At 30.0% G+C, this 25639-nt stretch overlaps 4 protein-coding genes across 4 annotated transcripts; 1 reads left to right on the top strand and 3 right to left on the bottom strand.

The window, feature by feature from the left end:
* Positions 1–256: 256 nt before the first annotated feature.
* On the top strand, positions 257–1632 carry OCT59_020029 (uncharacterized protein; the record flags this gene model as incomplete). The annotated part of the gene is made up of 5 exons (XM_025319477.2): positions 257–473; positions 538–1088; positions 1167–1242; positions 1319–1336; positions 1419–1632. The coding sequence occupies 5 exons, from the start codon at positions 257–259 to the stop codon at positions 1472–1474; spliced, it is 918 nt and encodes a 305-aa protein (XP_025173725.1). The 3' UTR covers positions 1475–1632.
* Positions 1633–21203: 19571 nt separating this feature from the next.
* OCT59_020028 (uncharacterized protein) lies at positions 21204–21569 on the bottom strand (the record flags this gene model as incomplete). Its single annotated transcript, XM_066143914.1, has 1 exon — positions 21204–21569. One exon carries the CDS (start codon positions 21567–21569, stop codon positions 21204–21206), a length of 366 nt encoding a protein of 121 aa, XP_066005618.1.
* Positions 21570–22297: 728 nt separating this feature from the next.
* On the bottom strand, positions 22298–23653 carry OCT59_020027 (uncharacterized protein; the record flags this gene model as incomplete). Its single annotated transcript, XM_066143913.1, has 5 exons — positions 22298–22885; positions 22938–23239; positions 23313–23354; positions 23426–23443; positions 23560–23653. The coding sequence occupies 5 exons, from the start codon at positions 23651–23653 to the stop codon at positions 22298–22300; spliced, it is 1044 nt and encodes a 347-aa protein (XP_066005617.1).
* Positions 23654–24407: 754 nt separating this feature from the next.
* On the bottom strand, positions 24408–25046 carry OCT59_020026 (uncharacterized protein; the record flags this gene model as incomplete). Its single annotated transcript, XM_066143912.1, has 3 exons — positions 24408–24668; positions 24757–24863; positions 24947–25046. 3 exons carry the CDS (start codon positions 25044–25046, stop codon positions 24408–24410), a joined length of 468 nt encoding a protein of 155 aa, XP_066005616.1.
* Positions 25047–25639: the final 593 nt, after the last annotated feature.

Here is a 25639-nt window from a genome sequence, read left to right as displayed (position 1 = left end):
TAAGTATTACTTCCTTTTAAATCTTCCCAGCTTTAAAATGATACGTCGCAAAAGAAAAATTTACTTTTGTATCACCTAGTTTAGATTTTTGGTTTTTTTTTCTCTTTCCATATTGCACTTAGGTTTTAGATGTTTAGATAATTTAGTACCGTTTATATAGTAAAATGAACGTCATAGATGTATATCACGCGAACATTATCAATTAACAGTTAAGGATCGTCAGATCTATTGAATTAGCTTTCTACCTTAATTTGAAATGGATATTAATACAAAAGAAGAAATTTTTGACCATATTTCAAAAAATTTATCATCGATACAATTTAAAACATTAAGAGAAAATGAAATCGAAGCTACTGATGATGAAAAATTAACTACAATGAAACAAACATTAGAAAATGATCCTGCTTTGTTCTTAACGAAATGGGGTAAATTTTTACCTAAAAATGAATTGGAAAAATTCGAATGTTTAAGAGGTATATGAATAATAAAAAATAGGTACTTTTTTTAAAAAAAAGTAACGATTTTGATTGATTTTAGGCGATTATGAAGTAAATTGGCATTTAAATAAATTGCTATCTACACAAAACAAAAACACTATTTCTTCATCGATAGCAAGTGAACCTCCAATAATATCAAAGCAACTTTTACCAAGTTCAAGACATAATAAACAAATTCTTAATAGAAGGTATAAATATCTTACAACGATGCTTGATAATACATCATATTTTGGTGACGAAGCTATTGAAATGAGAGAACCAAGTTTATATGAAGATTATGTCGGTCAATATATTCCTGAAGAAGAAAGATACAAACAATTTGATGATGATGTAGATTTAATTGATAGAGTTTATTATGATATAGATCAAAGTTATATCCATGATAGGTTACAAGAAGAGAAAAGAATTCTAGAAGAACAAGAAGAGGAGGAGGAGGAGGAAGAGGAGGAAGAGAACGAAATTGAGAAAAAAGTAAAAGGAGATGGTATGGCTGATAATGAAGATGTACCACAGATATCTGAGGAAGAAAAACAACAACTACGGGCTGATCTTGTGGATATCATGAGAAATAAGTTCATGTCTGGTGATGATGTAAGTGTGAAATTAACACTGTGATTTAGAAGAAATTTATCGAAATATTGATTAAAAGTATTAATTTTTACTTTACAGCCTGACTTTGATTATGATGCGGTTGATTTTAACGAGGAATATGATGATGTTAATGTACAGGAACAAGAGATACAAGGTACATACATTTGAGTAGTTTTTTATCTTTAAAAAGTATTATTCATTAATATTGTCTTTTTAATCATATTAAATAGAAAAATATTTTGATAATGGTGAGCAGTATTTTTATTTTAATTAATATTTGTATCAATTTGTTTTTTTTTAATGCCCGATATTAACTGTTTAGCAATATAGAGGAACCGAATGAAACTTCAGAGGTTAAAAATGGAACGGGCGAATATGATTATTAGTTAATTCTCCATCTTTTGTACAGTATTTAGGGGATAATAAAATAATTTATTAATGTGGCATATTCAATGGATCATATAAAAATTAATGATCTTTTGTATTATAAACTATTTATTGAACAAGAAAAAAATAAAAATAAAATAGATTATCAAAATAATCGTCATTTAAACACGTCCTTTGATAGTTGATAAGATTATCATTTATTATGGGAATCTAAGAAACCCTCTGTGTATGTAAAACTTTAACAAAAAAATTTTGCAAGGTTAGTTGGTAATGCTTCGTTTTATATCAATTTAATAATGAAAAAAGAGTAAGCAGAGGGATTCTATACATCAAGTTGCATATATTGTATATCGATCACTTCGATCAGTTAACTTAATAATTAAAATCAGTAACATGTTGCAATGTTGCATCCGATATTAATGTCTTTTGAATGTATTATTAGGCATCACACCTTTCTGAGGTGGTGTGGTAAGATCATTTATTATTAGCACCATGAACAATTTGTACGACCGAAAAACTATAAATGCCCTTGAATCACAGGATATTATTTGATACTGATAATTTATGGATTAATTTATTTTACTATATATATACCCAAACTCTCTAAAAACAAAATTACTAAAACTAAGCAAGAAATGTTCAGACACATAGCTCAAAAATACATACCAAAATATGTTCCGATTAGATAATAGATGTCAACCACAATCCACCAAATTTAAGGTGCCTTTAGGTTAATCATATATAATAAAAAATTAGTAAAGGTCTATTGACTCTATCTTATAAATGGCAAATGGATTATTTTTTTCCAATATTGGCCCTTGCTGAAATCTTATATCACTCAGTTATCCCACTAAATATTATATAAATTATTCTTACCATTACCATTTGTTTTTTGAACTAAGGATGTATAGCCAGAGAAAGTGCATTTGGGTTTATGAAAAAAAAGGTCAGAGATGTAAAATTACTTACAAAGAAACCATTATGGTTGAGTGTTAAAACAATGTTAAATGGAAGCCATGGAAGCAAACCTCTAACACGGTGGATTATTGGAATATTGTTGAACCAAGGCATAGCACAGGCTTTTGTACAAGTATACAGCATACACTGTAATGGAAGAACTATTGCGTAAATTAAATAAACCAATAATTTACAGGATAATATTAACTGGAAGATTCTGCCTGTAGCTCATAGAAGTTTAAGTTAAGACATATGGTTATAAGGACAGTAAATATCCTTCAAAGTATCATTGTACTTCTCATTTTATTAATCAGAGGAATTAAAATGATAAATAAAAGAATTTTATCTTTCACATATTTTTTGCATGATAAGGTGTTCTTTAAATAATAATCTGCTGTACATATTTATTAGAATTTATTTCTTTCATATTAAAAAAAAATAATTTCTGCTTAATTTTAGTAATTCATGTAAACTAGAAAACGGGAACTATTGTAAGTTCAGAGTGAGATATCATAATAATAATAATAATAAAGTTAATATATATTAAGAATAGTAGCGATTTCCTACTAATTAGCAGCATAACGTCTTAGAATTCTGGTAATTTTCTGCTGATTAGCAGCATAATGCCTTGGAATTTCTGAACAGAAAAACTCACGTAATCACAATTTTCTACTGATTAGCAGCATAATGCCTTAGAATTTTAGGATACATGATTGATTATTTTTTATAGTGCGTAGACATATATAGTCCTTTGCATTTGCTCCAGACAATAAAACTTTCAAAAAAAACTAACTAAACTTTTTAAAATAAATAATTACATAGATTCACAGTAACATTAATGGCTTTCACTTTGCTAAGAAACCTAAATTGATATAAATTAAATGAAAACAGAAACTAATTATAAACAAATAAAACAAATAAGATCAAATTGTTCACTTAAAAAAACTACAGGTATGTTCTAAAAAATATGGCAATCACATTTATCTTATAGATTCTACCTTAAAAATAATCTATCATAAAAAAAAGATCAAAAAGCCCGTGAAAAATAAAAAAACATTATTTAACAACCTTTAATATCTATATAAGATTAAAGCTTCCTAAGTAATAGAAGCATAATTCTTTTCATTTATTATTTCTGTTTGACATTTCATGATGTTATCGCTTTGTTTATCATCGCAAATATTTACTTTTCATAGTTTAATGTCAATACAAGCAAAAATATTTATAATAAATGCTACAGTCAACTCTCTTTATAGTCACACATTTGGGATAAGCCATTTTCCGTAATTATAAAGAAGTGTGACTATATACAAAACATACATAAAAATTAAATTTTTAATACATTTTATTATACTTTATTAAAAAATATATACACAGTGTAGGACAAAAAAAAATGAGAAAAGTAATCATGTGAGTAAAAATAATCTATATCGCCAAAATAAACTAAAATTTATACCACTTAAATACATAATAAATCTTACATCTGTGACTACGTTTGACTGTTTTTACATTTATTAACGCCCTTTATTTTCGTAAAAAATTCCAAAATAATAACTTGTGCAAAAGGAAAAACCTATAATAAATTCTCATTAGACTTATAAAATAATGGTATATATAATATTAAAGAATTACACAACCCCATGTAATTTTTATTGTCAACAGTTTATAAAAACAAAAAAAATTGAAAAAAACTAGTTTTTGGAGTATTCTAGAGGGAATGAAAGATCTAAAAAAAATTACCACAAGTGCATTCCATAAACTCAGTCAATATGTAAGGCATGATACATCCTTTTCTACAAGAACTTTAGCAAGAAAATTAAAAAATACAGGTGAAAAGTATAATATAGAACAATTAGAAGTCATTCTTCAAGTGTTGATTATGTAAAAAAAACTTCCCAAAGCAACTCCTATATTAATTGAAGCATACAAGCAAAGACATGTAAAGTGGACACAAAATAATATTATAACTAATGGGAAAAAAATTTATCTGCTAATAAATTAGTCTTGCAACTCTTTAGTAACACTTTTAAATATTAGTATAAAGAGGAAAGACCTGTTTGTTGTACATCTGAAGATTATATAAGAAATTATGGTATGAGGCAGTTTTTTGTGAAGGAAAAAGCAAGTTTATTTTGTTTCAGACAAATTATAAACATCGAGATTTATGCAGAAATTTTTTGTACATGTGCTACTGAGATCTTCTGGATGCTTTATGGTCATTCATTGGTATTTCCAACAAGAGAAATTACCATGCATAATAGTTATTTTTTTAAGCTCAGTCTAAAAGAAAATTTATCAGAAGTTTCAGGATGGTCATGAAATAGCCCGACCAAAATCCTATTGAAATTTATAGAATATCACAAAAAATAAGGCGGAGAAGTGAATACCAAAAAAATTTTAATTATTTGGAAGAATTTATGATGGAGAAATGCCAAAATACTCTAAAAATCGTTCTAATCGATATTTTAAAGTCAACTAGATGAAGTTGTAAATTAATTATTGAAATAATGGCAAATGTGTATAATATTAAATTTTTTTTAATAAAATTAGCTGATCTTAAGCTTTAAAATACAGTAAATTTCACACATTTTTTCTATTATAATTGAGCCTTAATAATCAAAAATAAAATTCTCATTTTTTTGTCTCACACTGTATATATGATTAAATCAGTAACCAGTAATTGTAAAAAGATGCAACATATATAAGCGATTGGTGACCGATTGGTTACTGATTGGTTTGTAATATCTGATAGTTTTTAAGAATTCAGGATTTTTATTTATTACTTTAATATGTAAAATTGGATCAATGAAAGAAAATCAGCTACCAAATTAATAGCCGATTAGTGACCGATTGGCTTTTAAAAAAACATTCATTTAATAAAGATGAACGGCATTCCGATTTACAAATTTTTTATTTCCAGGTCATAGTTTTCGTCCGGAAACCTGAAAAAAGAGGAAAGAAACGTTTAATAATGTTTCTTAAAGAATTAATAAAAAACCCCACTCTCCGACCCCCTTTTTACCTAAATTCCAAAGTCCGGTTCGTAGTTTTCGTCTGGCAACCTAAAAAAGAGAAGAAAGAAGCGTTTAGTAACGTTTCTTAAAGAATATAATAAAAAAAATCCACTCCCGACCTCCTTTTTTACCTAAATTCCAAAGTCCGGTTCGTATTATTCGTCTGGCAACCTAAAAAAAAAGAAAGAGAAGCGTTAAAACATTTCTCTTAAAAAAAAAAATATTATCCCTCCCTCCTTCACTTTACATAATTCCAAAGTCTGGTTCGTAGTTTTCGTCCGGCAACCTAAAAAAGAAGCGTTTAGTAACGTAATAAAATAAAAAAAACCTACTTCCCGACTCTCCTTTTACCTAAATTCCAAAGTCTGGTTCGTATTATTCGTCCAGCAACCTAAAAAAAAAGAAAGAGAAGCGTTAGAACATTTCTCCTAAAAAAATAAAATATTATTCTTCCTCTCCTTCACTTACATAATTCCAAAGTCCGGGTCATATTATTCGTCTGGCAACCTAAAAAAAAAGAAAAAGAGAAGTTTCTCTTAAAAAAAAATATGTTATCCCGATTCGTAGCCGGTAAGTTGATAAGTCAAATCGGGTAGCAATCGGTTAACAATATAATATTGACCGATTGATGATCAATTTCTTTTCCTGCAATTTGTGTCACTCGTGAATTGGATGAGATGCGATCTGTAATCTAGATCAGGATAATCCGATTTGGAAAAAAAAAAATTTCTTTTTTGTAGACGAAAAAAATTGCCGGACTTTGAGAATTGAAGTAAGAGAGGAGTTTTTCATTGTTTTTTTTTAATAAATTAAACTAATTTATTTTTCTCTTTTGTAGGGTTATTGGACGAAAACTGGACTCTTGGAATTGAGGTAAGGGAGGGTGAGGGAGAAGGTTTTTCATTTTTTTTTTAATATATTTTTTTCTTTTTTGTAGTGTTGCCGGACGAAAAATATTGCCGGACTTTTGGAATTGAAGTAAGGAGGGCTGAGGGAAAGCTTTTCATTGTTGTTTTTTAATAAATTAAACTAATTTGTTTTTTTCTTTTTTATAGAGTTGCCAAACGAAAACATTGCTGGACTTTTGGAATTGAAGTAAGGGAGGGCTGAGGGAAAGCTTTTTCATTGTTTTTTAATAAATTAAACTAATTTATTTTTTTCTGTTTGATAGGGTTGCCGGACGAAAAACATTGCCGGACTTTAGAATTAAGGTAAGAGAAGGTCGGGGAAAAGGGTTTCGTGATTTTTTTTTTAAATAATTTAATTTATGTTTTTTCTTTTTTTAAGATTAGCCAGACGAAAAATATGATCAGATTTTTGGAATTGAGGTAAAGGAGAACTGAGCAGAATCTACTTTTTTGTAGGGTTGCTGGACGAAAATATACTAGCGTTTCGTTCCTTTAGACTAATTTGAATCTCAATGAAAAATAGAGTTGTTTTTTTCTAAGCGGGTTCAAGGCATTGAGAAGTTTGGCTGGAACCTGAAATTTTTTAGACGTTTCTGGATCATTGATTTTGGTGGGACAGAGCAATTTTTTTTTTTTAAAAAAATTTTTTTTATAACGAAACGCTTACTAACGTTTCAATTTTTTTTTTTTTGTAGTTGAGGTATTCAAATTCGGTGAGCATTGTTTTTTATCTTTAATTCTTTTAACGAACAATCCCTAAAGGTTTATTCTTTTTTTTCTTCCGTAGACAGCTGGTGCTTTGGAACATTTGGATGCATGTGAATCGGTACGTGAGGAAGGTTTTTTGAATAACGGAGCGATACGGTTACTAATTATTTCATTTTTTTTTTTGTAGATGGTGATATTGGAATTTGGTGAATTTATTATTCAAAATATATTGTGAAGGCAATTGGATGATGATTATCTAACGAAGATTATGTTATGGAGTCTTTGAACAAGAAAATTTAAAGGTTCTTAAGATCTCCTTAAACGTAGGTATCGTTATGTTTATTTTTTTTTTAAAAAAAAAATAATCTTTTTTAATGAATCGTTTATTAAAATGTTTCGTTTATTTCATTTTTATAGATGACCGATTCTTTGTTATCTTTGGACATGGATTTCGGTAAGGGGTAAATATTCTTGGATTATTTATTTAATTAAATAATTACTAATGTTTGTTTATTTAAAAATCTTTTAGACAGCTTTTCTACTTTTTGGACGTGGGAATTTGGTGAGTGTGATGTTTCTTTTAATTTTTTATTCTATCTTTTAAAGGACATTAACTAATTTCTTTTTTTTTTAGATGGTTTGTTTTTCAGCTCTTTAGACGTGAAATTCGGTGAGAACATTCCTTTAACAAGACGTTTTGTATTCCAGGTCTTTAGATGAGTGAAAACTTTCGTAGAGATTAGGCCATTGAATATAAATCTACTTCACTCTTCCAACACTTTCGCCGTCTTTTCCATTCCTTTTCCATCCCTTTCTACACTTCGTCTCCCCTTTCCCATTCTTTTTTCCTTTCCATCTCTTTTATCTTTTTTAGACGACTTCTCAGCCCTTTTGATATGGCATTCCGGTAAGTTTTGTAATGGTTCTATAAGGTAAAATCAAATATTAGTCCAAGATGGTTTTCAGTATATAATAAGGTAAAATTGTTTATATTTCCGAACCTGTATAATATTTAGTCATTAGCGGATTAGATTTTTTCAATAACGGTGTTAACCGATTCGATACGTTGAATAGATTAACTATGATTTGCAGTTAGGAAGATTAAGTACGTTTAACTATGACTGAAATCCAATCAAACAAGACACGCTTAAAATAGGGAGTTCGTTTATAGTGTAAAAGGTTATACTTTATTATAGAACTTTATAATTACAAGAATAGGAACTAATAGGAACTAAAGGTAAACTAATTCGAACTGAAGGAACTAAACTTATAATGAGGGAAAATACCAACGTTATTTATATAAAAGTTACTACATATAAAGATATAATAAATATAATAGATATAACTAATATAATAAATATAACTAATATAATAAATATAACTAATATAATAAATATAATAAATAAATTAAATATAATAAATAAAATAATTATATCGATTATATTAAATATAATTAATATAATAAATATAATAGAAATAATAGGCTAAGTAGGCTGCGGCTAGGTCGGCTTGGCACAGTTGGGCACAGTAGATCCTAATTTTCCACATGATCTTCTAGCGCAGTAAGTTGTAACTCTACACGTGACTAGGGGTAACAGGTTCCTCTTCTTAATTTGCAGCTCCTGCGAAAATCAATAAATTATTTCTAAGTCTCCTTATTTGAGGTCTGGTAATTTTTCTAATAACTTGGACATCCAGTTTCTTCGTCCTTAAGATTTGTTCTGGAAAAAACTCAAAAATATCAAAAGTTTTCTCTACAATTGTTGCATAATGTAGCGACATCTTATGCTTGTATTTTAATCGTTCGCTAGGAGTTGATAGTTGGTCTAGGAGTTGTCCCAAATAGAAAGAGTTAATCATCGCCAATTGTGTGTCCTTTAGTCGTATTGACTTCGTTACACTTCTTAAAGTTGCAGAAAATTTAACTTGGAAATCTTCATCTTCCATGTAGGGTGGTGGTGGAAAATTAATTTCTTCTGAAGTAGTTTGTTGAATATCTTCTAGTATTTCTGAAAAATCCATTTTTCTTCAAGCGGTTTAAACTCTTTTGTCAACTTATCCGCATCTATATATATGTTTTAAATTTTTGTAGATCATTTTGCTGATTAGATTTTTGTTTATTTCTGATGAGATTTTTGTATTACTTATCATGTTTCACCACATCTATCAGTTATTTTTAGCGCTTAAATTATTTAACCGCATTTTTCTATTTTAAGATTATTTTTCCTTATTCTAAAAATATCTTCACATTTTTCTCTAGAACTTTCCAGAAATATTTTCAAAAATGATTTTTGCGCGTCTTATGCATCCACATTTTTCATAATTTTTCACGTCGTGATTTTTTGTGATATTTTTGTTGTGCCTGATCTTAACGTGTTTTCGCGTCGTGCCTATTTCTTATATAAGGTCTAAATTTTTCCCTTTCTCTTTTTCTTATCTTCACGTAAAATCTTTAATATTATCCCAAAATCTTTCTAAAATTTTCTTTGTCTACCTATCTATCTATCTATCAATCTATCTATCATGACCTGTTGTCGATCTAATACCTCACGTCAGAAATCTCGAGCAAGATTTCAAAGACTTAAAGAAGCGCGTAAGATGAAAGTTCGTCAACTTGAAGGTGGGTATTGTACGCAAGGTTCTTAAGATGTCTCTTAAACGGTATAATTGCCTGTAGACAGGGTTTTGACCTTATATCCGGTTCTTGAAAGGTTGATTTTGTGCAGCTTGTAGACGGGGTACTTGTACTTCTAGGATATTTAAGTCTTGAAAGGCCTCTACCTGTAGAACTTTTTTTGTACTATCGACCTTATTCACTTAGTTTTTAACTAACTTGGAGTGACCATAAATCTCCATTTTTATTTCTAATAGAGGACCTTACGAAAGCTAAGGAAGAAAAAGAAGATCTTCAAGAAAAATTTGAAAACTTGCTGGAAATGGGGACTCATAAAAATCTTGATACTGAGTTCCATAATAAAATCTGGGCTGAAGAGCAGCGAAAATTATGGGAAGCCCAAAAATTAATCATTGATCAGCGACGAACAATAGAAGGTCTTGAAGAAGGAGTTTGTCAATTAATTTCACATAATATAAGCTTGCAGAGTAGTAGAGGTCGTGCTGAAGCAGCATTTGAAGAAGCAAAACAAATGCTTTTTGAGGAATGTAATATAATTTTGTCAAACGGTTCTACTTCTAATCCTAATTATGAAGAAGTTGATTAAATAAAATTTTCCTCTTTTTGATTTTCTCTACAATTTTCCAATATATTTTTGTAACAAATTTTTCATTAAGTTTTTCGCAATAAAATTTCTAAAATTTTTTTTCATCTTTTTAATAAATTTTTCTGGGGCATTGTGTCACAAATTCATTTTGATCGTCTGTAACACTTGTAAATCATACTAAGTAAAATTAACTATTTGCCACGAGTTGTAGATCTTAATCGTGACTAATTATACTACAATTATTGGTTCCCAATTTTGTCGATCGTGATACAATTTTAATAAACTTCCATTTACAGGAGTTCGTAAGACTTTTCCATCTATAGTTCGTAATTTGTACGCTCCTTTTTCTCCAACTTGATGAATATAGTATGGTCCTTTCCATTTTGAATTTAGTTTTCCAGTCCATTGCTTTTCTTTTGCTGCGTCATAATATAAGACTTTATCTCCAATAGAAAATTTTATTTGATGACGTAATTTTCTATCATGTCGTTCTTTTTGTTTTTGTTGAGATATTTCAATATTTGTCTTAGTTATTTCGATTTCTTGAGGTAGTTGGTCAACTAAATTTTCTATGTGATTTATTAAAGTTGGATTTCCATTATTTTCTAATGAATCAGTTGGTAGTTTAGCATCTCGTCCATATAATAAAAAGAAAGGTGCGATTTTTGTAGTCGAATGTTTTGTAGTACGATAAGCAAATAAAATTGGTACAATATAATTATCCCAATTATCAATATGATCTGTTGATAATTTTGCTAAAGATTCTGATAAAGTACGATTAAATCTTTCTACAAGTCCATTTGTTTGAGGGTGGTATGGCGTTGAAAATAAATGTTTTATCTGAAATTTTTCCATTAATTTTTCAATTATTTGATTTCTAAAATGAGTTCCTTGATCTGATAATATTTTTGCTGGACATCCATGTCGACAAATTACTTCTTCATAAATAAAAAGTGCAGCTTGTTCTGCAGTAGCTTCTTTTACAGGTCGTGCTTCTGGCCATTTTGTTAAATAATCTATTGCTGTAATTATATATTTGTTTCCATTAGTAGTTATAGGTAAAGGTCCTACAAAATCTATTCCTATTTGATGAAAAGGACTTTCTACTGGAATAGGATGTAAAGGTAACTTTGTCTTTTGTTTTCCTCTTCGTTGGCAAGAGTCACATGACATGACATAAGATCTGATGTCATTGTACATTTGTGGCCAATAATATCTTAATTGAATTTTGTCAAACATTGTGTCGACTGAAAAATGCGCAGCAGTAGGATCATTGTGAAACATAAAAAGAACTGGTTCCAATTCATGTCTTCTAATCACTCGTAATAAATTATTTTGTTTCTTTTTATCCTTTTTATAAATGAAATTATTTTTGATAATAAAATATACTGATTGTTTTTGAATTTGTTGTTGTTGTTGGTTATTTAATGTAGAAGGTACTTGATTATATTTTAAATAATTATATATGTTATTGTAATGTTCGATATTTATTTTTGAAAATTTAGGCTATCTCGTCACGATGCGGACACTTTCGCTTTCACCTTTTGATACTTTGTTAATTATAATATGTAAAAGAGGTGGACTTTTAGTCCAAATTGGCAATGAAAGGTTCCAAAGATACTTTGTGAACTGGTAAATCATTTATTAATCGTTCGATATATTTAAGATAATTGATATTATTTTCAAGTTGTACTGCTTGAGGTTCTTTCCACCATTGATTATTAATAAGAAATTTGGGATTCATATCTGGCCTAATTTTTCCTAAAGTGAATCCAATGATACAGTCATGTATAGTAGTTCCATAAAATAAATTCTTCTTGCACATCGTACAATATGTATGCATGTGATGATTTTCTGTATCACATTCCATGGTACAACGACTTCCACCATGATTGATTGGTTGACCGGCGATTACTTGTTTAATTTTAATATTTTCCAAATACATATTTTCTAGAGCTTGACGATCCATACCATACATGGTCCAGGCGATATATTCTTCAATATTGATCTGATTTTCTTCTGAATAATCAGAGAATACATTTCCATACATTTGTCTTTCCCATGAATTATTATATTCTTCTGTATCAATTGAATAGTTATCTTCATTACACCGACAAATAATCTCATTACAGCAACTATATAGTGATGGTGAACGGGCTGGAGGAGGTTGACAAACTTTACAAATACAATCTTCTGGATGAGGTCCATTGGGGTTGTTGAAATCATATCGAATTCCTGAAATAATATTGATAGGAGAACTATTTTCTGATCGTTCTTCAATGTAACTTTGCATATCGTATAATAAATTATTACAACGATTTAGCAAATCGATAGCTCTTTGAGCAGTTCTATCGGTATAATCATCTTCTGAATCTGCATTATACTCTTCATGTACTGGAGTAAAGCTTTCATTTGCATTAGTTTGTTTTTCTTTTTCAATAGAAATCATGAAACAACTAAGAGTTTGATTATCTTCTTCAAACATTCTGGATAATGCGTCTGCATTTGCATTTGCTTTTCCCGCTCGATGCTTAATATTAAAGTCATACTGTTGAAGGTCCATGACCCATCTCGCATGGCGGCCTTTTGGGATTTTGGATGTCTTTAACCATTTTAGAGCAGAGTGGTCGGTAACAATTGTGAAAGGTTTCAATCCTAAGTAGTGTTGAAAGTGTTTGATAGCCCACACTATTGCAAGACATTCCTGATCAGTTATAGGGTAATTGCACTCAGCCTTATTCAGAGATCTGCTGGCATAAGCGACTACATATTCTTTTCCATCCTCTCTTATTTGTGATAACACAGCACCAAGTCCGGTTCCAGATGCGTTTGTATGGATAATGAAGGGTTGTTCAAAGTCAGGATATGTTAAGATTGGGGATTTAATTAATCTTTCCTTCAAATAATCAAATGCAGTTTGTTGTTTCTCAGTCCAATGAAAGGGGTTTACTTCTTTAAAAGTAATAACATTGGTTTAGCTATTTTTGAGAAATCTTTGATGAACTTTCGATAATAGGAGAATAAGCCTAATGCTGAGCGAAGTTGTGTTAAATTTGTTAGGACCAGAAAAGTTCTAATTTTCTCAATTTTTTCTGGATCAGGTCGGATGCCTTCTCGTCCAACTACATGTCCCAGGAAATGAATATTTCCAAGGCAAAAATAACACTTCTTAAGTTTAATCTTCAAATTTGCTCGTCTAAAAGTTTCAAATACTTGTCTAAGGTGATCCAAATGTTGCTCTAAGGTTCCTTTTGAGTAAATGATTACATCATCTAAATAAACTGCTACAAATTTCCCTAGATACTCCTGGAGTATTCTATTCATTAATCGTTGAAAAGTTCCAGGCGCATAAGCTAAACCAAAGGGCATTACAAGAAATTCATATAATCCAAAGGGAGTAATGAAGGCAGTTTTCTCAACGTCTGCTGGATCCATGGCTACTTGCCAATAACCACTGGCTAAATCTAATGTGGTAAACCATGTTGCATTACTAAAAGATTCAAGCATATCATCAATTCGAGGCAATGGGTAAGCATCTGCTTTGGTGACAGCATTCAATTTGCGATAATCTATGCATAAACGTTTTTCTCCTCCTTTTTTATCAACAATTACTACAGGTGAAGCCCAAGGGCTGGCTGATTTTCGTATAAGACCTTAACTTTCCATTCTTGTGATTTCTCCTTGTAAAAATTTTCTATATTTAGGATTACATCTGTAGGGTGGTTGAGAGATAGGAGTAGCATCTTTTGTAATAATTTTGTGCTTAATTACATTTGTTTTTCCAATTTCCGTTTGGCTTTTAGCACAAATATCTGCATAGTCATTTAAGAGTTGTTGAAATTGGCTTTGTTGATGGTAGTCTAACAGTTTTAAATGTAAATCTGGATTGACTTTTTCTCCACTATATACTTCTGCTTGAGCTAAATAAATGGCAGGATTTTATTCTTTCAATTCTTCATCTTCATTATTTTGGTGGGCAGGAGATACTTCATTTTCCCATGGGTTAAATTCAAGGGATTCTTCTGTTGAATAACCAGAAAAATCAGACATATAAATTTGAGCTTCTTCTAACTCTTCAGACTCATATTCCTCTTCGTCATCATACTCAAATGATTGCTTCATTTTAATAGGTTTTGGGAGAGTAAAAATCACAGGGACTGTTGTGGATCGTCCATTGTATCTGATAGTTAATGTCTTCTTGTCCCAGTCAAGAGCAGCATTTACCTTTCTCATCCAGTTGTTTCCTAGAATGAAAACACTGTCGCTCGATTCTATGATTTGAACATTGGTTTTAATAATTAAATTTCTGACTTTTAGGGGTAAATTTTGGATTTCTCCCAATGATCTAACTCTAGTTCCATTGGCAGTTTTAATTACATATTCTGAAGGTCCATCGATAGTTAATTTCAAAGTTTTCATCATAGCAGTAGTCATAATACTAACTGCAGCTCCACTATCAATTACTGCAATAACTGGTTGTTGGTTAATATGAAATTCACATTTAGCAGCGGTAATGGGAGTTTCTTCTTCTGAGTTGGAGTCTCCATAGTAACTTTCTCCAATATAATTATTGTTATCAATCTTTTCACGCTTTCTCCTCATACTTTGAATTAATCCTTTCCTGTAAACAGGAAGTTGAGCTGTAGCTTGTCCAATAGATAGACCACAAGGTAGGTCACTAATATATTTAGCTATGTCAAATTCATTGACATTTTCAATAGGTGCAGGGACCATTTTGGTTCTTACTTTTCTTTTTGTTGAAGGTTCTGCTGTAGCATCCATATCCATAGGTGTAGAAGGAGTTACTGGAGGAATAGGTTGGGTACGTAATTGGTCTTCCTTTCGAGATTCTGAAAATCTTGTTCTTTTTCCTCTAGGAGAAGATATCTCGTATGGAACAGATCTAGAACGAGTTGTAACATATGCTTCATATTCGTCTTCTTCTTCCCATTCTTCCTCATATTCATCCTCATATTCATCATAGTAAATTTCTGCTTCATCATCTGCATAATTAATAGGTGTAACTGGTGCTCTTTGACGAGGGCGATTATTATTATTATTGTTACCATTAATATTTCCATTATTGGTATTTCTTCCCATTTGACAATTTCTGGAAATATGTCCTACATTTCCACATCTGAAACAAGTAATATTTGGATTGAAGGAATTCTGAGTAGGGGCTTGACCATTTTGATGATTTTGATTATTATTATTATTAGGTCTAGGTCTAGTATTTCGAGGAGTGCTTTGTTAAACCATTAAAACTGATGAAAGATTTGCATAATTAAGAGCGAGTTGTTGCATTTGTTTTGTTAATGCTTCCATTCCATCTACTTGTGGAGCTGGTTTAACAGTAGTAGTAGTAGTAGTTGGAATAGGTTCTGCAGTACTAGTAGTTACAGGTGTTGTAGTTAAAAGAGTAGTATTTACACCTAATTCTACTAACTTGGCTCGGGTAATGGTTGCTTCCAAAGTATCAGTATTTCCAATTACTACCTGTCCAACTAAGAAGGGCTTGAGACCATTAATATAGTAGTTAATTTGGTATCTTGCGGCTAAAGCTTCTCCTTGTGTAGCTTTATTTAACAACTTTTTAAAACATCGAGAATAGTTTTCTACTGATTCATTGTCTTCTTGTTTAATATTTTGCAATTCTCTGGTCCATTGATTTCTTCGAGCAGCAGTTGCAAAGTAGTTTATAAGTCGGGTATCAAAATTATTTGCATTGGCATCTATATGCCATTGATTGATATTTCCTCTATCCTCTTCATACCAATCTCAGGCAGCTTCCTTAAGAAATCCAGCGGCTAAAGCAATTTTTCGATTATCTGGCCATCCATTAGCTGCAAAGGCAGCTTCAAAGAGTCGACACCATTCGTATGGATCCTCATCATCACGTCCATAGAAAAAGGGAACATCTACAACTTTAGATGTGGTACGATTTTGGTTGGCAGTTGTAAGAGCGTTAATGGCATTAAGATTATTTTGTAAAGCATTAGTAATAGCAGTTGTATTATTATTCAAAGTATTTTCCAAAAGGTCTCCAACATTTCTGGGGTTAGTATTATTTATTGGGTCAGCTCCCCAAACTAACTTCATAAGATCTTTCATCTGACCTTCATTCATGTTGGCGTTATTATTTTGATTAACAGGTGGATTATTTAATAAGGGGTTATTTGGAGGGGCTTGATAATTAGATAATGGATAATTATTAGCAGTAACTAAATCAGCATTAAAAGTGTTAATTAATTCAGGGGTGACAGGGTTATTAAAATAATTGGTTCGAAAAGTAAAATTTAAGAAGTAATATACTAAATCTTCTAATACGTCTGGACGCACAAAATAAGAAATACTAAGTAATATTTTTAATGCAAGGTCAACTACTTGGGGTGGCTTAGTAGAATTTGAGTCGTTTTGAAAAGCAGCACAATAAATAGGTAGAGCTTGTACAGTATATAGAGTAAAAGTTTCTGCACGATAATATGTTTCTAACCAATTCCAAAAATTTCTGAATTGTATAGTTACAGTTTGAGGTGTAGGATAGCAAATAGTGCACGAATGATCAATTACAGTAGGAATTTCGCGATTGAAGTGTTGAATAAGATATTGGACTGAAGTCGCTTCTTGTTGTTCAAGTAACATACACAAAAGTTGCAAGTACGTCTGCAAATATCTCAAGTACGTCTGAGAAAGTAAATTTCGTTTGCAAGTGCGTCTGCAAGTATCTCAAGTTCGTCTGAGAAAAGAAATTACGTCTGCAAGTTCGTCTGCAAGTATTCTTAAGTTCGTCTGAGAAAGGAAATCAATTGTTAATTCACAGTATAGCCTTTTACCGGGCAGGAATCACCACTTGTTAATCAATTCGATACGTTGAATAGATTAACTATGATTTGCAGTTAGGGAGATTAAGTACGTTTAACTATAACTGAAATCCAATCAAACAAGACACGCTTAAAATAGGGAGTTCGTTTATAGTGTAAAAGGTTATACTTTATTATAGAACTTTATAATTACAAGAATAAGAACTAATAGGAACTAAAGGTAAACTAATTTGAACTGAAGGAACTAAACTTATAACGAGGGAAAATACCAACGTTATTTATATAAAAGTTACTACATATAAAGATATAATAAATATAATAAATATAACTAATATAATAAATATAATAAATAAATTAAATATAATAAATAAAATAATTATATCGATTATATTAAATATAATTAATATAATAAATATAATAGAAATAATAGGCTAAGTAGGCTGCGGCTAGGTCGGCTTGGCACAGTTGGGCACAGTAGATCCTAATTTTCCACATGATCTTCTGGCGCAGTAAGTTGTAACTCTACACGTGACTAGGGGTAACAACGGGTTTAATAACATGTTTTAAAATATTTTTTTTTATACAGTTTTTATAAACCAGTTCAAAACTCTTTAAACTCCATATGGGAAGGGTTATATGGGATATCTGATGGAAAATTTTTTTTAAGAGATTTTCTAAGAGTTCATATGGGAAGGGTTTGTATAGGATATCTGATAGAAAATTTTTTTTTTTGAGAGATTTCCTAAGATTCGTATAGGATATTTTTGATAAATAGAGATTTTTTTTTTTTGAGATTTCTAAGGGTTCGTATGGGAAGAGTTCATATGGAATATTTTGATAAAGATTTTCTAAGAGTTCGTATGGGAAGAGTTAAGGTTGCTTGCCGAAACCTTCTTAATAACTGCCGAAACCTATACGGAAAATGCCAAAACTATATTAAATCATATTAAAAATCCTGCCGAAACTTTGCCAAAATGCTGAAACCCCCATTTGCCAAAACTGCCGAAACCCTGCCGAAACTATAGTAAACATATAGTAAAATCTTGCCGAAATTTATCGCAGGATTTTGGAGAGGTTTTGGCAAGCAACCTTAGGAAGAGTTCGTATGGGATATTTTAATAGAGATTTTTTTTGTGAAATTTTTTAGGGTTCGTATGGAATATATTTTTGATTGATAGAGATTTCTTTTTTGTAAAATTTTTTAGGGTTCGTATAGATATTTTTGATAGAAAATTTTTTTTTTGAGATTTTCTAAGATTCGTATAGGAAATAGAGATTTTTTTTTGAAATTTTCTAAGAATTTGTATGAGATATTTTTAATAGAAATTTTTTTTAGAATTCGAACATTAAATAAAAAATAATATACTTTTTATTAAATTTATATTAAATAAATTAATATTATTAAACAATTTTAAAAAAATTTAGGTCTCCAAAAGTCAAGGTAAAATTTAATACAAATTTAAAAGGTCACTATATATAAGGTAAAATTATGAGACAAGTAAATTTGAAATTTTCAGTTTCTGGAGATGCGATATTTATCTATTATATCTATTATTAACCAATTAAAATTCAGTCTGATCTTTATGCACGTGACCTGATCTTAACATGCATATAAATTACCAAACTCGAGTTTGTTTATTTTTCAAAAAATATACACGCTCTTTCTTTTCTGTTTTTTTCTTACTCTCTTTACATTTTACAGGTATATTAATTATTGTATTTTTGTCATTAAATTTATTGTACTGACTATATTTTATTTTATAATATTAACTTTATCACTTATTAATATTACTAATGTAACGTTATATTTCTTTTATTTTATATTACTAATGTTATTCTTTTTTTTTATATTTTACTAACATCATCACGTATTTTTCTTTTTTTTTATCAAACTCTTCATAATACTAACTTTGTATTTGTATTTTACTATGATTACTAACTTTTATATTTACACTTTACTATTTATTAAATATTACTAACTTTATCAGTTATATTCTAACATCTGTTTTCAAATATTACATCATTTTGTATGTAGTATAAAGTATTTAAAAAAGATTATGAATGGTTTTTATTTAAATAAAGACACTATGTATTTTATTATTTATAGAGTTTATAATTTTAATAAATATTATAATGTGCTGTAATAAATTTTATTATTGGTTATGTGATTACTACCATAAATTAACCCATAAATTGACCATAAATTGACTATCGATTAACCATAAGTTGACCATCAATTGACCATAAGTTAATCATCGATTGACCATAAGTTGATCATCAATTGACCATAAGTTGACCATCGATTGACCATAAATTGACCATCGATTGACCATAAATAGACCACCAATCGGTCACCAATCGGTCACCAATCTGTCACCAATCTGTCACCAATCTGTCACCAATCTGTCACCAATCGGTCACCAATCTGATACCAATCGGTATATCAATCCGTCATCAATCAGACTGCCCGGTTGGTGTCGAATTTTGGCAGAAATCAGATGCCAATCGGGCAGCCCGATTGGTATCTGATTGAGGCAATCAGTTACCAATCAGGTACAAATCAGATACCCGATTGATGACTGATTGATTACTGATTTAACACTTTTTGACCTGTGACTTTAATTAGAAGGAATCTAATTTATTTATTAATTTTTCCAAGAACTTATTTTATAGGATCTATTTCCAGGTTAGAATGAAATGAAAACTTGGGCAGAAATTAATTGTAAATATTCAATAGAAAATGTTTTATCAAATATTATGTATATTTTTCAAATTGATTTTAAGAAATAAACAATACAGTAATATTTTGTGAAATTATGATTCAAATCTTGTCAAGAAAATAATAGTGGACTTTAAAATATATAAATTCTTAGATCTAAGAGGTCACAGTTGCTTATTTTCATTAGGTTCCTGCCTTCCTGGGAAGTTAGTGAAACAATTATGGTGTCACACAATACAATATAGAAATAATTTTTAAAGATGCCCATTTGAATCAGTGCACAAAAAGTTTTTAGAAAAATTCCAGAAATCTTCTGAAAAATACTGAAATCTGCAGTAAAATATCTGAAATCATTCAAGATTTATTACTTAAAAAATTTTACCAGATATTTCAAAACCTTTGAAAAATCTGGCAAAATTTGAATAGATTTTGTGCACTGTTCTGAATGCTATAACCTAGATGCTATACCTTAGAAATTTATGCAGTAAGTTAAAGGTTTATATTTCAGTTGACTAGTATAGCATGGAGAAATAACAATGATCACGATGTTATTTTACTTGATAATTAATATTCAAACTATTGAAGCTGATATTTATTGTATATGAAAGGTAATGTCATTGTATGCGATGATTAATGGGTAAAGCACAAAAGCCAGGCTTAGCTTTTAATGTAGTCAAGTAGAGAGAAATAAAAAGGGCGAGGTTATTGCAAAAAAATCAAACTAGATTTTTATGACTTAGCATAAAATAATCGTGTATTTATTTTATTTGACAAATAAAAAAGTGCCGTATTACTTGTATATAATTTCTTTCATTGTAGCATAATTTATAAATAAAATATTAAGAAAAATCATTTGATTTTATTAGTTCCAATCTAAACTGATCCCATTACGATGATTTCCCTACTTTCATATTTTTTCTTTTAGTATCATCACTGAAAACTACTAGATTTGCACAAAAAATTATGTAAGTTCCGTAAATTTAGGGTTTCCAGATACTTTAATCCTTGAAAGTTTTATCATATTCTAAATTGTAATTCAAATCATCCTAATCTGCATTATCATAAAGAAAACTTGCATTTCCATTAGAATCCGGATTATCATTATTATCAATAACGATAATGTTGGTCTTTGTAAATAGTTGTAAGTCCAAAAGTCAAGTAAATACCATCTTTTAGCTAATCACAATAGTGTAGTATTTACAGCCAATTTACAACTTATGTTTATAATATTACAACCGCTAAAGGTTGTAATTCGATATATAATAATCGTTATTTATGGCAACCAACCTTAAACAACGATATCCTTTTTCTGAAGTTTTTGAAATTTTTTAGTAAGGCCAATTTCAGCACGTCCCTTCTCTCCAGCGTATTGATCAAAATCTAGCTTCGTTTTCTTATTCTGGGATCCAGATTCTTTTTTATTATTGCGCCTCTTCTTTTTTTTTCTTTTTTTTCTTCATTTTCTTCCATGTACTGGAACTCCATGCATGCCTTTAAAGCTTGCATTTGAACCTTGCTTGTTGGAACATTTTTATCATAAATAATGGAACTCAACGATAACAATACCACATTTTTTGATTTATTTGATTTATCTACAAGAGAGAGTACAAGATCAGAACCTGCATGATGCTGTGGTTGGATAGCATGATTATGGTACTTGGTTGATTTGTATATGTCATTAACATAATCATACAGTGGAACAGCTTTTGATAGATTTGTTTCCATTACAAACCGAATTCCAGGCATGATCCATTCTGGAAACTTGAAATGTGAATCATCAGTTCACTTTTTAAGTTCTTTAAGCATACTACAACCGCATTTAGAAATAATTGCTGATGCAAAAGCATCATCAAGCTCTACCAAATGACTGAGGGGTTCTAAGACGTTGTAAAATGTGACTAACATAAATATCTGTCAAAGTTACATTGTTATCTAACTTCAAATATTTTCCAATGGCCATAATAATCTAAGACTCTAAGTCTCCATTGACTTTGAACGAAAGTGAGTCAATTTTGTGAGGATTAAGGGTAATGAAAGGTGGCGAATGAATAGGAAGAATCCCATGTTGAATTAATTCAGCACCAGCCGATTCTGAATTAATAATTCGGCAACAAATAAGATCAACAATTGCCTCCCTTAGGTCGACCCTCTGATTGATAAAGTACTGGCGGTATTGCGCAAATATCCTGCTATTGAATTAGACATTTGCTCGAACCATTTCTTACTAGTTTTAACAAATTCATCATCTTTATCTTTTAGCAGTTCTGATCAGTTGGTTAGCATTTTTATAAACGACGCACAGTTTTGGGGGCGTCCTTTGGGAATATTTCTTAAATAAGAAAGAGTTTCAGGACTAGCTCCATCTACGTTGATTACAGTGGTTAGAACTCGTATAACATCATCAGGTGAGAGATAAGGGAGTTTCAACACAAGATGCACTTTTCGAGGTGCATCAAATTTTCCAACACTAGTAACTAGGGATAGTCCGCTTGACATATGCATAATAATGCCAGAAATAATGTGTGTGTAACTTCAAATTTGGAAGTGACCATGTGAAAAGTATAGGCCTGCAAAAAATTCCATGGTCTGTTTATTTCACTGCCTCCAAAGTATTCTCTGAATTCAGGTCGGCAAAGACATTGCGATTGCGCCTCATCTTGGATAAAGAGGATCCGTCCAATATTAAGACATTTATTGATGAAACGTATAAGTGACGAAAATTCTTCTGCGCTTAGTTCTGACAGGTTTTCGTAAATAAGGGTTATACTATCCTTATCTAAACCATAAAGTTGTGCTAATAGCCAATCCTTTGGTGTTTTGATTTTTTGCTCTACATACATTTTGATTAGTATTAATACACGTGAGGCGAATACTATGTCGAGCTTGCGAAGTGCCAACTCCTGGAGTGGGATATTATTGAAAGATGGACATTTTACTTTAACTGCAACGAGTTCACTAGATAATTGATTATTATAATCTGAAATAATATGGGAACAGTCTACATGTATTGCCCAATGTTCTGCAGCAATGGCAAATGTGGTTGACGTTTTCCCCCCTTCTGACTCCAGCAAGCACAATAATATCTTGTTCATAATTTTCAATTTTATTTCGCACCAAATTAACGGTCTCTTGAAATTGCGGATCGTGGTATAGGGGATTCATATAGATCATTTCAGTATTCGCTTCAAAAGGAGGGAAGCGAAGATCGATTCCATCACGCGTCATTTCAGTAACACCATAGGGTAGGCATATTTTGAAAATTGAAGGGCTCTGGTTCAGCTTGACGTATGGGTTGTTCAGAGTTTCGAGTGAAAAGTCAAGTGAACGTTCCCAAATTACGGCGAGTTTCTGAGCCAGTTTACGAAAAAAAGGTTTATCGACATCATCGATATGAGGAAAAGTCTTTCGTAAATTATCTAGAAACAAGAATAAATAGTAAAGAGAAGGTTTTCAAAAAATACGACTTATAAAACTGACAATGTTACAAACCAATTATAGTATTGATATTCTTCTCTGCGTAGTTGGGCAACCCTATAGAAAGCAAATAACAATGAACGTGAGTAATATACGACATTATTAGCAAAAAACGTTGAGACACTTACTAGTAGCAAAAACGGGGGCTACAAAGCTATGAAAGATAATTAAAAAAAAATATGATACAGTGCAAGGTTAAAAATTAAATAAAGGTATTTTTTTTTCAACCGTAAATTTTGATTAAACATTGAGAGACACTTACCAGTGGTTGCGATGATGTGGATGTTAGATGCATTAAAATTTTTAGAATTTAATTCATCTTGAAAGTATTCTTCAAACAGTTCTTCAGGTTCCATTTCTTTTCCTTGAAGTTTTCTACAATGTTTTCTTCGGTAGAAACATTTTTTCTGATCACGCTTTTCTTGACATTGACTCTTCAGAGTTTCAAATTATCAACTTTTTTCTTTTTACAGATATACTCCTTAAGTAGTGCAACTGTGAATATGCTCACGGAGATTCTTTCATCATCATATGACTTAAAGAACTTATTATTTTTATTATCTTTGTAAACGGGAATGGGAATTACAAGGTAGTTTTCTAGAAATAAACAATTGAACGAGTTTTCAATTTCCATGATATTGCAAATAAGAATGAACAAATGCAAGTTAAAAGGAAGTAAGTTAAAAAAAGTTGAAAGAGTTTATTTGGGGTATATACTTGTAAAAACCTCATCATAACCGATAAAATAGACTCGGTGGCTTGTTCTAAAGTTTATCAGTAGCGAAAGAAATGATAGCAGGATATGAGTGCAGTTATCATTGTACATCATCACGTGCCGACTAATCACGACAGGAACGATGATTTTTTGAAGGTACATTGAGGGTGTACAATTATATGCTTTATTTCTAAAAATAGCTGTAATATTATGTAAAATAACGTACTTAACGGCAAAATGACTTTATTAAACTTTTTTTTTTAAAAAAAAACTTATTATATTTTTTCAAAAAAAAGAAAATTTCAAAAAAATTTTTTATCAAATATTTTATTTACTGTTAATATTTCCAAATTCACTCAGCGTTCTATCTATTAAAAATCTCTGCACATAACCCTTTACATTTCTTGATTCTCATCATTATGAACATATTCCCCAAATCTCACACTCTCTAACATAATTTCACGTGTTTTTTCAGCTGTTATGTCTTTATCTTCTTGAATAAGTCTAACTGCTGCTTCAGGAATAAGAACTTCTTGCAAATATTCCATTGGTGTTTGTGGTATTGTTAGAGATTTTGTTAAAATTTTAGTATCAATAAATAGCTTTCTTAAAGTTTCTGCAATTACAATAGCACCACGAGGACCATAATAACCAGGCTAATTTTAAGATAATTATAAAAGAAACTTGATTATTTATTATTTATGTATATATATCATATTAATATAATAAAAAAATTCAAATTACCTGAAAACTTTCAATTCGGCTCATAAGACTCATAGGTGAATTAATTTTGTTTTTTCCTTTATCACGATATTCTCTCATAAAATTATCACATAAAAGCTTTTGACTTTCTTTTTACAAATATCCAATAGATCAGTACTGAAATTTTCAATTCTTTTAGGAATAGAATTGAAATCTATCACTGTTGGATAACCTTTTTTAATACCATCTGGAATGATTTGCATTTCTCCTATATGAGCATGACAAAATTCAAATTGCTCCACGGCTTTTAACCTTTTTCCTTGAAAATTCATAAATAAATCCTTTAACTTATTGGGCAAAGGAGATGGTAACTTTTCATCACAATAAGGACATATTTCAGGTATCTTTATAATAAAATTTTGAGTTTTGTTAAATAAATTATAACACCAACTGGTTTTTAACTAATAGTAAAATATATCATTTTTAGTCATAATTTTACAGAAGAAAACACTTTTACTAAGGTAATAAAGCCGGTTATCAACCGGATTTTTAGTTATTATTGAATCTATCAAAAATTTTCTGTTTCTCAATATGAAATAATGACAAAATTTCATTTATTGTAGAAAACAAGAATGAAATAATGTTATATACTTATTTTTAAATAATTAATTTATTTTTAACTAAATAAAACTACAAAATATCCATTATTTTTAACTAATTTATTTCTGTTTAATCATATTTCAATATTAGATTTCTATTGATTTAATCATAAAAAAGATTTTTTTTCATATTAATAATATTAATTATCCTTTATATTTAGTAAATAGTTTATTTAATAATTAAAAACTACCAAAATAGTTAAAACTTTACGATACAATTATACAAATAAAATAAAAAGGGGATTTTTTTAATGAATCTGAATTGT

Source organism: Rhizophagus irregularis, chromosome 29, assembly GCF_026210795.1.
Source record: "Rhizophagus irregularis chromosome 29, complete sequence".
Taxonomy (NCBI): Eukaryota; Fungi; Glomeromycota; class Glomeromycetes; order Glomerales; family Glomeraceae; genus Rhizophagus; species Rhizophagus irregularis.
The sequence above is the reverse complement of the archived record's forward strand: the minus strand, read 5'-3'. Positions and strand labels throughout refer to the sequence as shown.